Source organism: Anguilla rostrata, chromosome 9 (genome assembly GCF_018555375.3).
Source record: "Anguilla rostrata isolate EN2019 chromosome 9, ASM1855537v3, whole genome shotgun sequence".
Taxonomy (NCBI): Eukaryota; Metazoa; Chordata; class Actinopteri; order Anguilliformes; family Anguillidae; genus Anguilla; species Anguilla rostrata.
In genome coordinates this window covers 42,290,225-42,304,643 of record NC_057941.1, presented here as the reverse complement: position 1 = coordinate 42,304,643, position 14,419 = coordinate 42,290,225, and the positions used below count along the sequence as shown (strand labels likewise).

The window sequence follows — 14,419 nt, the reverse complement described above, 5'->3', positions numbered from 1 at the left end:
TGACTGGCTATGTCATTCACATGAAATGAATTCAATTGAACCTGCATTTCTTATGCTGAAGATCACCATTGTGTTACCTAATTCAGCGATAGATAGTGACTTAACAGACATTTATTTTAATGAAAATCTTCGAGATTATTACTTTAAGGCAACTAGCCCCCTAAACAGGCAGCATCACCACAGAAGATACTCAGCACCTGGTGATGTCCATGGGGCACAGACTTCAAGCAGTCGTTGAATGCAAAGGATATGCCACAAATTACTAAACATGCCACAATATACTAAACCTGACTACATTAATTTACATATGTGCAGTTTAACACTAGATAGGCAGTATTTTTTTTTTTTTTAATTTTAAACTTCCTGTTATTGCCGAGCCTGACAGCCAGCGAGCTCTCTGCATGATTTTTCGTTGTTGGCTGACGAGAGCTAAATGACATAAATGTCTGTAAACAACATCATGAATTTGAGGATAAAATAAATAAAAATACATCAAGATCTAAGTGACTTTGAAAGAGAGTTCATTGCTGGGGCACAGATGGCAGGAACTTCAGTCAAAGACAACTCAACTGGCCAGTGTTTCAGTTGCAACCGTGACGAAAAGTGACATCTGCATTTAGATCTTTGGGAAAGTCGTTAGTAAATACAGTTGGAAATTGCAGGCGAAATTGCACCTTTGATGACCGTGATGCTCGTACATTACTGCGATATGTACGGAAAAAACAGAAGAGCAACTCTTCCTTATGTGACTGAAAATATCAATGCAGGATGTGAGAAGGCTGTGTCAGCAAGAACAGTGCATAGCCAACTACAGAGAGAAGGATAAACCCCTCACTACAAAGATGAATGCACATGTGTGAGTTCAGTGGTGCAAAAACCATAGACACTGGTCTACAGGAATGTGGAAAAAAGTCATGTAAAATGGTCAGATGAGTCATCCTTCACCATATTCTCGACAAGTGGGTGGGTGCATGTGTGGCGTACACCAATAGAATGGTACAGGCTTGAATGCTTGACCACTACAGTGATGGGGTCCGGTGGCTCTGTTATGCTGTGGGGGGGATTTTCCTGGCATGGTTTGGGTACCCTTAAAGGGAAGGGTCACTGCAAATCAATACAAAGTTATTCTGAGTGACCACCTTTATCCCATGATGAAACATTTCTATCCTGATGGGAGTGGTCTCTTCCAGGATGACAATGCCCCCATCCACAGGCCACTGAGAGGTCACTGAATGGTTTGATGAGTATGGAAATTATGTGAATCATATGCTATGGCCTTCACAGTCACCAGCTCTTAACTCAGTTGAACATTTTTGGGAGATTTTGGGCCAATGTGTTAGACAGCGCTCTGCACCACCATCATCAAATGTATTATTATTTTTTTTCAACTATCTGATATGCAAAATGCATCTTTTGGAGAAAGAGGTTGTGCAGTTGTTTGTTCATGATCTTTAAAAGTTTAATCTACAAGAGATTCAGTTGTTTCAAACCACTTCCTAGGTCCAGTCAGTTGTTTGAGAGAGACTTTAACAGTTCATCATTTCTATATCTACAATGCCCACAATTATGTATCCCCACCCTGAAGCCTTGTTCAGCCTTATCACAAGATTGCAATAGACGAATTTCGATTGATTATATGTGCAAAATTTGTTTTTTTGATAGCGGTTGAAAAATTTGTATCAAAGCGTCTGTCATTCAGTTGCTGAAGAACGTGCCAGAGGAGGGAGCGACACATTCGCACCAGTCCTAAGCACCAAATACCTGCTGCCTATTGCCTGGGAGGGTTTTTTGTTTTGTGAAACACATGACACAAACTGCAAGCTAGAGCAGGCTAGATGTGTTAGATTGGGCCAAGGCATGGGCTGGAAAGTTGGCGTGGGGAACGGTCTACAGTATCTAGTGTGACTTAAAGAGGCGGTCTTCAGAACAAAGGAATACACAGAGAAAGCTTGGCTATTGAATTCCTTTTTGGCCTACAGTACATTAGTCTTTGAAAAAGCAGCAGCACAGTTGAAGACATGTAACTGGTTGACTTATTTCTTCAGCAGTTGGTCAATGACAAACAGGAACAGTTTTTATGCTTTACATAAGGCATTTTTCTGTGTATAAACTGCCCATAAACAATTCAATAATGCCACCACTTTCAGTGTTTATACTAGTATAAATATTACATTTTGGGGATATTTTATTTTACATGAGAAGGTAAATTGCTCAGGATTTCAAACAATTGACAGCAAACAGCACTGACCTTACAATAGAGAAAAATGTTAGCTTTTGTGCACCCCAAGAGTACCTGCTACTAAACACTCATGTGACTATGGGAGTCCATTAGTTTATCATATAGCAGTAATCCTCATCAGACAAGTTTATGGTCTGCCTCGTGCAGAGGTGCTTGCTGAGCATAAAAACACAGAGAAATAACACATTTTTAAAAAAGAGTAAATTTGTGCTCAACTCACCTGTAGATGCAACCGCTTTATGTTGTTAGATTTGGAAGTTAGATTGTACACCCCCCCCCCCCCCCCCCCCCCCCCCCCCCCCCCATGAAGTGAAGCAGTGTTGCTCTTTACCAGAGACCAAACCTGAAGTCATGGATTAACTACATTTGCCAATGATTCCAAATTAGTCTAGAATCACCTCGCCTACCCAATAGAATCTGATTTGCTCCTCTGTATGGATGGTTGGATAAATCACACTAAGAACATGTCTATCATTGGCCAATGTTCTGTACAACTGTACAAATTTGCACAAGTGCATTGTGCATTTACCACATTCTCCAATGGCTCTTGGCCAGAAGAATGAATTAAGTCCAAGTCCTGAGTTAAATATGAACTACACTTGTTTTCATAGATCTTGCTGTGCTGTTTTTCCCCCCCCCACAGGGACTCTGCTTCAAACTAGCAGCTCTAACAGAACCAAAAACCACTACATAATGAATAGTTTTTCTTTGGATTGTATAATTGCAATATAACTGTGATAAAAGACAACTAGTCATACACTTCCTTCAGCTCTACTGATCAACGGCCTAGATGGCATGCAACTGGCTCAGTCACAATGCCATAACAGGAAAGCAAAGTGAAGATCGATATCCGAATGGAAACATACTACACTGAGCAAACATGTCTTGCTGAACAGAGAATACATAGCCAGTTGACCCTAGATGCCTGGACGAAGAGGTGGAAAGGGCGTGTCATCTCAGAGACCAATCACCAGGGCCCTCCTGGTCGTACTTATCTGCGGGTCCAGGAGGTCAGTTGATGTTTTTGGCTGTGTCTCTTGCCACCATCCTCCACTGAGAAGCGCAAAATGGTAAGTGTAATAATGCCGAAACATCCTTACCCTCACCACGCTGATACAGCATTTATGATAGTAACCGATATAAAAAACGAAATGCTACAGTGAAGTTGGTTTAATAAATGTGAATTGGAATAAAATTTGTGCTAAAATTAAAGAAATATGAAGTGTGGTTGATACTCATAAAACTGTAGATTCTCTATACACTTTTCATGATGAATATAGAGCATTTCATGTGATATTGGGGCTAGTGCATCATACATCTCTTATAGTTACAGCTTCAATTTAGAAGAGGGCAAGCAGGTATATGTAAGCAGCAATGACTTTAAGTTTCATGCGAATGTGAAAGCTCTTTGGTTGTAATGTAGCTGTTTGCACTGAAGGTGAAAGTGAAGTATCTGTGTGTGATGTTCTCATTAATGAACCCTAAACTTACCCTAAATTGTGCTGCTGATGGTACAGTACTTACAGCACAGGCACATCATCTATTTGGTGTGTTTACCTGCAGTTAATATAGAGCTTACATTGGCCTCAGCTGTTTCAACCATTTTCTAGAATGTTCTTTCAATGTTTTGTTGCTATCAGTTTTGCAACAGCATGTTTATACTGTGTCTGTGAACCTCAGTATACATGAACTTTAAAAATAACTACATTTTCTCCCCCTCCAGACTTCCTACACTGACAAAGGAGAAAAGGTAGAATCATATATGATTGTATAATATAATCATATGTTGTATAAAATATGAAGCTTAATCAATCGAAAACATGTGATCATGTAACCACCCCCCCCGCCCCCAATGCTTACTGTACTGGCTTGACTACAACTTCTGAAATGTGTAGCTTGGAGAAGTATAAGGGGTAAAAAATATTTGGCTAATGTAACATTGGCTGAATCTTTTCCTGGGAAAAGAATACTTGTTTTAATATCACTGGCCTTTACCAGGAGAATTACCATTTGTCATTTATGTAAATTAGTTCATAGCTAATGTATTGTCAGTACCCCTGTATACAGGGGAAAAATACTTTTTATGCCTAAAGAAACCTGTAAATGTTAACATCTTAATTATTGGTGCAAGATTAAAGAATTTTCTTAACATTTCCTTTTAGCCAGAGAGGGGGCGATTTGTTAAATTCCATCATCTCACCTTCTGGGTTGGAAATGCTAAGCAGGTGAGATTGTGAACTCTGTCATTCATTCCATATCACAAAGCCGTATGCATGTATGAGAATGGGCTCATCCACTGATTAGCATAATTAGAATGTCAAGATATCTCCATTTTCAGTGGTGAAACACTTCAGTGGAGTAACATTTCTGCATAATCATTCCAGGTAATTCTGTGAGCAGAGCAGGTCATTCACCTTTTGTTGTTGACATTAGTATCGTGAAATTTGAATTAACTCTTGCCTGCACCCAGATGAAAGTATTGATTGAACAAACAGTTCTCAACAGACTGGGAGACACCAACAACAAAAAATGTACCAGTATTTTATTGACATAATAATAATAATAATAATAATTATTATTATTATTATTATTATTATTATTATTGTTATTATTGCTGAAGATTAAACTAAAGTCCTTCAATTGGATAAACTTTAGCTTAGCACATAAGCTGTATATCCTAATTGTAAACATAATATGCATTTAATCAGTGCTAATTAAGTGGTTATTTCAGCAAGGTACATCAACAATGTATGGCATTTTGAGGTATGGGCAAATACCAAATCAAACTCAGAATACCTTCGATAATCGTTTGTACATGAAAGCATAACAATTTAATAGGAATCATTCCATTGAATATGACAATCTGAAAATACCTTGACAAGACATCTTTTTGTCTTTCTTTATGGGGCTTAAAATATTCAAAACCTCCCTTTGTTAGTATATGTGAAAATCTCCCAGTTGCAAAAGAGCCAGACTATCGAGGCAGTTCAAATGTTGAATACATTTTCAGTGCTTTCTACAAGAAAGCCCAACACATTTGTATGGGTGTTTGAGTAAGATGTATAACAAATGGGAGTTATGCATATTAATGAAGAATCCGCGCAGCAGGTGTGAAATACGCCCTCCACCTTTGCACTTGCAGAGCCTCGAGGGACGTCGCAAAACACACTGCACTTCCAGCTGCCAGACTGGCAGTGTGAGGGCCATTTAAAAAGCCATTAGTCCCCTTGAATAGAGAGACTGTTCTTGTGTCCAGGCTCCAGAACATAAGAAACATATCTTCCGGAAATTATTTCATCACTACATAAAGCTACTTTGGTAATTGTACCCAATGAGGGCAGCACGCTTCTTCTTTTTCTGTTTCAGGCAGCTGCATTCTACTGCGATAAGATGGGTTTTGAGCCCTTCGCCTACAAGGGCCTGGAGACGGGCAGCAGGGAGGTGGTGTCCCACGTCATCCGGCAGGATAAGGTTGGGAATGTCTTCCTTAGACGGCTCCCGGCAGCTCTGGGACAACAGCAGTCTTCTGTACCAGCACATAAAATGCAAATGTTCGTGAACTGCATGAAAGAACTTTGGGATGTAGAATTTTGTGATTGTTCCCTTGCTGATACACTGTAGTAAGCCTCAGGACCTTAGAGAGCGAATGAGTGCGGGACTATTCCTGGTGCTCACACACACACACACACTCACTCTCTCACACACACACACACACACACACACACTCACTCTCTCTCACACACACACACACACACACACTCACTCTCTCACACACACACACACACACACTTAAATGAAAGCATTTAAAAGGAGGACACTTGTATGCTTGGTGTGCCCAGTCACTTGTCAGATCATTAATGTTCCACAATGTTCTCATTTTTGCCTGCTTTGAGTGATGTTGACTTTATGATTTCTGTCCTGAGGCCATTGTTTTTAAAGGCTTCTATTGTGCAAAAAAAAAAAAAGTTTTGTTTCTTTGAATGAGATCTCAAAGACAATGCTCTCATTAATCATATTTCTTTTTCTTTTCTCTAGATATTGTTCGTTTTTCAGTCAGCACTGAACCCCGGAAATGAAGGTCCGGCATTGTTTTTTTTGCTGTTACAAAAACTCAGCCAGCCAGAGACACTATGCCTAACATGTCGAGTCACCAGAACCACCAGTGATTTATCAAAGTGACATGTCTTCCTCATGCCATCTTTCATGTTTCTTCCACAGAAATCGGGGAGCACCTGATCAAGCATGGAGATGCTGTCAAGGACATAGCATTTCAAGTGGAAGACTGTGACTTTTTAGTGCAGGTAACTTTGGGCTTTCTATGACCTCTATGACCTCTATGGCCATATTATCTGTTGAATAAATTTAGTATACTGTATGTCTTATTCTGGATAACTTGCATTGCATAGATATTATCCAGTTACAGAGCTGATCATTTACATTACATTCATTTAGCAGACACTTTTGTCAAAGGAAAGTGTAAAAGTGCATATCAAGGTCATTGGTACAACTACAAAGCACAGGTCTGATAAGGTACAATACTCATTTTGTACAGCTATACAGTTGGCAGAAACTGAACAATTTACTTGAGCAAATCAGGTTAACCCTTTGAAAAGTAGATTTTTGGAAAGAATATAGGACTGGATTGCTTTCAATTACCAGTAATGATTGTTACATAAACATTAGAATGTTCAGTTAGGAAATCATTATGGTATATTATAATAATAAATGATTGCAGACCGTGACCACAAGGTGGAGCCACAGAAAAAAGCAAAGCACTGTCTTGAATTATTATGTCCAATATCTCAAACCTTTCTAGACCGAAACATATTGGGTATAAAGTTTTACATTTTAGACATATCGTGGGGTGGATTTAAACAGGAGGGATTTAGGAGAGAGCCCCGTCCTGGCCTCACTGGTTCAGAGTCCACTCCATGGAACTATGTTGGACGAATGCGTGTGTTTGTCCGGCAGCTCTGGTCAGGTTCCAGAAGTCCTGATTATTCTTCAGTCCGGAGTAGGCGTTTATGCGAGGCCAGCCGGCCAATTTAACAAACTCGGGCTCCGGTTCTGCATCAGTGGGGCGAGTTATCCTTTAACTAGCCGCTAGATACGAGCCCTCCTCCAAATCGAGAGGTGGCACGAACACGAGTTGCAGCGCTCTGTTTGCCCATGGCTTGCTGCTGACTCAGGCGAGCTTCCCGTCCAAATTCAACACGCAGAGCGCAGGTGGCTGCCAGCGGAATACGGTGCCCTGTGAACTCAGGAAAGTGGTCCGATAAGTGGCCCTTTGATGTGCTCCACCCCCCCCTACACCTCCTCTCTCCCCTGGCTGCACTACAAAGCCTCCAGTGCATTGTATTTCTTTCCCTGTACCACCAGAGGGCGCACGTTTCCTAACAGACTTCATGTAGTTGTCATGCTGTAAATTTTGTATGCGAGTGCTTACACATGCGCTGCATGTTACTGAGCGTGTTTGCCTGACACTGTTGGCAGAAAGCTAAAGAACGAGCCGCTGTGATCGTCAAAGAGCCCTGGGTGGAGCAAGATGCATTCGGGAAAGTGAAATATGCCATCGTGCAAACTGTGAGTCTGGAAACGCAAGCACACACAAACACACACACACACACACACACACACACACACACACACACACACACACACACACACACACACACACACACACACACACACACACACACACACACACACACAAACACACACGCGCACACACACTCACACGCATGCAGGAACGCACACACGCATGTGCGCACATACTCACACTCCCCAAGATATCATGCCAGATCAGTGTTTTTTTTCCATCCACCAAGCAATGTTAGCTTACCCTCCACAACAAAAAATAGATAAAGGACAATTTCACTGCATGTTAGAAAAATAAGTCAAATCAAATTATATATACTGTGTTCCCAGGATCGTGGGACATTAACTCCTACTGCACCAACACAACTCCAGCTGAAGGATGCGTTTCTGGCCTGCATGCCGCTCACTCTTGCACACACAGAGCAACCACACATTAGCAGAGACATGGGAAACCTAAATGAATCTTTCTCAGTCAGAGACTCCACTATGGACATCAGCATCATAACAGTCCTCATTTAAAAACCCTGTGCTTCTGGAAACGAACATTGCTGAAATCAGTGCAAACTTCTATTCTAACAAAATGATATTCCCACTTCGCAGTACGGTGACACGACACACACATTGATTGAGTACCTGGGACCCTACAAAGGGCTCTTTCTGCCTGGATACAAAGAACCCCTCTTCAAGGATCCTTCGCTACCTAAGCTGTGAGTACATGTGCACTTCCTCTTCCTTCTTCCAAACCTGGAGCTCAGTTTCCGGTACACGGCCATTTGATTGTGAAACTATGAATGGTAAAATGATGCATACGTGTGGCAGAGAATCTTTAAAAAACAAACGCATAGAACGCATAGTTTTTAACAAAGATGTCACACCCAAACACACACATGCACACATTCGCTCTCTCCTTCTCAAACACAGACACACACCTGCACACCCACCCACACACACACACACAGGTTCTCTCTATCTCTCTTTCTCTCTCAGAGGCACACGCACACATACACACACACAGCTCTCTCTCATACACAGACACACACACACTCTCTCTCTCACACACACAAACACACACATTCACACACACACACTCTTTCTCTCTCTCCCTCTCTCTCTCACACACACACACAGCTCCTCTCTCTCTCACACACACACACACACACACCTCTCTCTCTCTTCTCACACACACACACAACACACAGCTCTCTCTCTCTCTACACACACACACACCACACCACACCAGCTCTCTCTCTCTCTCTCACACACACACACACACACACACACAGCTCTCTCTCTCTCTCTCACACACACACACAGCTCTCTCTCTCTCACACACACACACACACACACACACAGCTCTCTCTCTCACACACACACACACACACACACACACACAGCTCTCTCTCTCACACACACACACACACACAGCTCTCTCTCTCACACACACACACACACACACAGCTCTCTCTCTCACACACACACACACACACACACAGCTCTCTCTCTCACACACACACACACTTGTTCACATGATGTTTTCTCCCCAGGCCGCCGGGCAATCTGAATTTCATTGATCACATCGTGGGAAACCAGCCAGACAACAAAATGGAGCCGGTATCAGACTGGTAAGGGTCATTCAGGCCAATCGTGTCTCACATACAAGGATCACTGAGTCTTCCAGGCAAAGGAATTCCAAGTCTTCCAAGTCTTCCAGGCAAAGGAAGCAAAACACACATTTTTCATTGGCAGGTGACAAAAAGGTCAAAATTGAAAAATCACCTTTTGTCCTAAACCTCCCTTGTAAAACAGCTTTGGTATTTTACCCATAGATTTTTTAGAAAGGCCAGCATTTTTAATGGGCACTGGTCTTTAAAATTTAACGTGTATCTATTTGTATCTTGAAATTATGAGTAATAGTCAGTATTTTCGAATATTTGAAAATGAAGTCCCGAGAAACTGATGGACCAAGCAAGTCAGTATAAAAACTATTTGTACGTGCAATCAAATATGTGATTTAATTTTCCCATCAAACAATCCTGGCTTCATACACTCTGCCACTCCCAGCACACAGATTCATTCAGGAAGCGCACTAATCTGGGATATTTGGAGCATCCTCCAAGCTGTGTCCCAAGGGTGACACACAGCATGTGCCCACATACTGTAACCATAAAGCAAGACCTGTGTGTCCCAGCTTATTCTGTGCTGAATATGGACAACTGGTTCCAGCAAGCTGGTAGCCTTTAGCGCTACAGCCAATAGGCCCTGTCCATCCATCCATCCATCCGTTATCTATGCCTGCTTATCTTGGGCAGGGTCGCGGAGGGTGCTGGAGCCTATCCCAGCGCGCATTGGGCGAGCGGCAGGAATACAACCTGGACAGAGTGCCAGTCGTTCGCAGGGCACACACACCACTCAATGGGGCAGGTGACAGACAGAAAGGGAGGGCTCACCTGTGAAGGTGGAGGTGCGACTCATTGGTCTCTGCATTCCTCCAGGTACCAGAAGTGCCTGCTGTTTCACCGCTTCTGGTCGATAGACGACACCCAGCTTCACACGCAGTACAGCTCCCTGAGATCCATCGTGGTCACCAACTACGAGGAGACCATCAAGATGCCCATTAACGAGCCGGCCCAGGGGAAGAGGAAGTCCCAGATCCAGGTGCGGCTCTGGCCCAATCAGAAACCTTTCATTCAGACCAGAACCATTCGAACGCACTGCTGTGGAATCAGCTCTTGTGTGCCCAATGCCCTGTCAGTAAGAATCTGGCCTTGATTTGAAACACCCGAATGCAGTAGGATATACTTTGCATACCAATCCAGTTACTGAGAACAGAGTTGTTTACCTGGAGTGGAGAACAATTTGTGTGTGTGTGTGTGTGTGTGTGTGTGTGTGTGTGCTGATGGCACTTCATGTCCTGTCTGCAGGAGTATGTGGATTACAATGGTGGAGCTGGAGTGCAGCACATCGCTCTCAACACCTCAAACATCATCCAAGCAGTGAGTCAGCCGTCAGGGAGCTGAGGTCATTCCCTGAAAAACCATAGAACCCAGGGGAAGTTATTTTTGGACATACAAAGCATTCCCAAGTCAGTCTGGCTAAGCTCTGTTCCTTAGAGCGTTTCATCTTACATCCAACCAAAGAAGTCTGAATGGTTCCAGGGTGCTTCAATGACCCAACAGCTAAGAACCAGTGTTTTAGTTGGACACACCAAGTGACAACTAGTTTATTTTTCTTTCTGGGAAACAAGATTTTTGCTCTTTTATATATAAGTTATGGCTTTCTTGGTCTCTGACCAGCAGATCCATCTTCAACAGCCTTTCTGAAAATTCCAGCTAAGACCAGCTCACATTCTAAAACGGTTTAAGATGATTTAAGCTGTTTTTGACACTTATAACTGGTCATAGCTGGTCAGCAGCTGGCCAAAGCTGGTCTCTAGCAGGACAAAGCTAGTCAAAGCTGGTTAAGCTGGTAGAATAAACTGGTGGTCAAACTGGTGGACTGGCTGACTATATAGGCTGGTCAGCTGGTGAAAAGCTGGTCGACCAGCTGAAAGTGTCGAAAAAAACAGCTTAAACCAGATTGACCGGCATAGGCTGGTTTAAGCTGGAATTTTCAGCAGGGAGTGCAGGCAACCATCTCAATAGCTTAATGCTTTTCATAGCGACATAACTCCCTGAAAATGTCTGACTCAGTCTTCTTCCCTTTCAGATTATCAACCTCAAAGCCCGTGGGATGGACTTCCTGTCGGCTCCTGACAGTTACTACAAAGCCCTACGTGAGAAACTTAAGACGGCAAAGATCAAAGTGAAGGAGGACCTCAACAAACTGCAGGTGAGCCAAATTTCAAGTGTCACTTTGATTTATTCACACTGATGGGATCCATTTAGATTGTTCTTGCCAAAGGAAATATTTCTTACAAATAAATGCTTTCACCTGTCAGCTTTTTTAGTTAAAGGAAAAATTTCCTGTCAAATAAACATGATAAACTGTTAGCCATTCCAAAAAGCTTACAATGTTTTAAATTACTTAATTTGGCTACTTCCATTTGATTTTCAATTATGCCATTATCATGACACGACTGTTTGTTTAGTTGAAAAACATACCCCCCATTTCAGGCTGGCATATAATGTATTTTTTGGTGTGGCTTACTTAATAGCTAGCTAACCCACCTCCTGATAAATGGCACTTCCCTTTAATTAGAATTTAGAATCAACAAACATTTGTCTCATCAGTTTCAGTTCAAGTAGTTTATAGTGAAGATATTTTCTGCTGACTTCAGTCTGCTTCCTGTATTTGGGCATACGCCCCCAAAGTTAATGGGAATGATCGCAATGAGAACAGTGCACCTTCAGGGTCTAAACTGCTTCCATCCACATCCAGGAACTGAAAATCTTGGTGGATTTCGATGACAAGGGCTACCTTCTCCAGATCTTCAGCAAACCTGTACAAGACCGGCCTACTCTCTTTCTGGAAGTTATTCAACGACACAACCACTTTGTACGTACTCCGGTCAACCGTAACTCCATGATGGCTCTGAGGGTCAACAGTCATGGTTCCCTACACATTTGTCATGGTCAGTTTCTAATAACAAATTAATCTAAAAAAACTAAAAGTTATGCTAGTCAAAGGATATGCCATCAATCAATCATGCTTGACTTAAGAGAGAAGCACGTCAACTACCAGACTGGAAATTCAGAAAATAAACAATCTGATCTCATTCATTAGGCTGCTAGTGGAATATCCACTGAACATATGATCTAAACACACTTATGACAGCATAGGCCTAGCCACCTATCCATGGTGTCTATGCCTATGGCCATAGGCCTACTGCCTATGGTGTCAAAAACATAATCTGTGAGAGGTGGTCCTCTCTCTTTGGTGCTAGCTCCCCCACAGTCCCATTATAGGCCTTTGAATGAGTCTATGGAAGGGGTGCATGGGCTTCAGTGCTCCTTCTGCAAGATGAGGTTGGGACAGAGGTGATCCCAAATTTGTGAGGGAAAACAAAATGCCTCATTTATCAACCATGACTGGACCTTCCAACCTCTGCACAAGCACGCTATACAATCTGCTTGTTGACATTTCTGTCATCCTTCTCAGTACATCATTCTGCCCTCTAATACGAAATCGCCAGAAAACAAAAGTTGTAAAATATCACCATAGTTCGTTGAGGACTTTGGTTGAAGACACAAGTTGCTACGGGCAATTTCTTTTCCTCATACCGGCGAGGTTTCGTGAAAAGAATTCCTGTCGGGGCAAGCACAGGTAAAACACGAGACATTCCACACTTTCAGCGGTAAGTGAAATGGCTTGAGCGAAACCCCCTAATAATTCATACTTAATTGTCTTTTTCTTCCCCCCCCCCCTTCCAGGGCTTCGGGGCAGGAAACTTCCAGTCTCTTTTTGAAGCCATAGAGAAGGACCAGGAAGCCAGGGGCAATCTCACAGTGTTGACTCCAGACGCCCAACCCAAGACTTTTCACTAGCGCGCCCGGCTAACTCAGGACCCCGACCAGATCGCACGCCAATAAATCCAATGCAAATGGTGCGCTTTGGTATCCTTAGTTCTTCTTCCCAGCTTTTTGAGTTGGCTCTCAACTTAGTCAAACCCCCAGTTGTGGTATTCCTGTTTTGGCTATGAAGTTCCAGAAAAAAAGCATTATTTGAGAGCTGGTGTACTTCTCTAATATGCACAATTATCTCTATTTAAGCAAACTGTTAGAAACTTCAAACACTTGCTATGCAGTACATATTTTCATTTGTATTAGTTTTTTAAACTGGGAAAAGATGTGTATACAGCAAACTTCAGTGGGGTAAGGATTCTGAAAGATTCTTGAACTATTCCATTGTATTGAGGCAGTACACTTTTCTTTGATCATTCAACCTAATGCCCTGTCACAGAACATCCATCCAAGATTTTAAGACAAACAACTGAAATCAGTGAAATCATATATTACTGCAAAAAAAAAAAAACAACAACTGAAAGATACATTTCATTAAAGTTTTACCAAACAATTCAATCTTTTCTTTGCATCACTGGTTGACATAAATTCTAGGAGACATTAAGTTCAGAATAGTAGAATAGTACTCATTGTGAATACGGCATCATTTTATTATTTTTTGGATAATGGGGAAAAACAAGTGAAATTGTTTTTAAAAATATTTTTATATTCAAATAACTTTATAAATCCAAGATGCCAGATTGCATGAGCTACAGCAAAGTTTTGATTCGGACATCACTGCCCCGCCCTGAAAGTTCCTTCAACAGAACTCCTTCAACAATCAACAATCTGAACAGCAATGTTAACCACGTATTTGGCCATGAATAAGTGAAACATCTTTCAAATGAATATACTGTATGGTTATTTGATGCTGAGATTCCTAGCGTCGTTCCACATGCTGACAGCGTAGGGTGTGTCGCATAGTAATGACTTCACATACCCAACACACATGGGATATTTAAATGTGCTAGGTTGGGTCACATTAAAAAGATCTGAAGTAACACACCTTTTGGCATAAAAATGCACATTAGGCTTGGCGTGATGTATTTGTCTTCAAGTGTCTTTCCTGTTCTGTTAAATACAC

General features: G+C 42.0%; 1 protein-coding gene across 1 annotated transcript; it reads left to right on the top strand.

Annotated features, from left to right (window-relative positions):
- The first annotated feature begins 3,210 nt into the window (after positions 1–3,210).
- Positions 3,211–13,847, top strand: hpda (4-hydroxyphenylpyruvate dioxygenase a). The gene is made up of 14 exons (XM_064352225.1): positions 3,211–3,309; positions 3,963–3,989; positions 4,402–4,464; positions 5,606–5,710; positions 6,275–6,317; positions 6,458–6,540; positions 7,733–7,822; positions 8,438–8,544; positions 9,382–9,459; positions 10,330–10,492; positions 10,759–10,830; positions 11,543–11,665; positions 12,215–12,331; positions 13,207–13,847. Exons 1-14 carry the CDS (start codon positions 3,307–3,309, stop codon positions 13,318–13,320), a joined length of 1,188 nt encoding a protein of 395 aa, XP_064208295.1. The 5' UTR covers positions 3,211–3,306; the 3' UTR covers positions 13,321–13,847.
- Positions 13,848–14,419: the final 572 nt, after the last annotated feature.

Bases quoted from the DNA above. Each gene is read 5' to 3' on its own strand.
- hpda (XM_064352225.1), top strand. The intron at 4,465-5,605 runs GTGAGATTGTGA...TTTCTGTTTCAG, and splicing joins GGGTTGGAAATGCTAAGCAG to GCAGCTGCATTCTACTGCGA. The intron at 6,318-6,457 runs GTCCGGCATTGT...TTTCTTCCACAG, and splicing joins ACTGAACCCCGGAAATGAAG to AAATCGGGGAGCACCTGATC.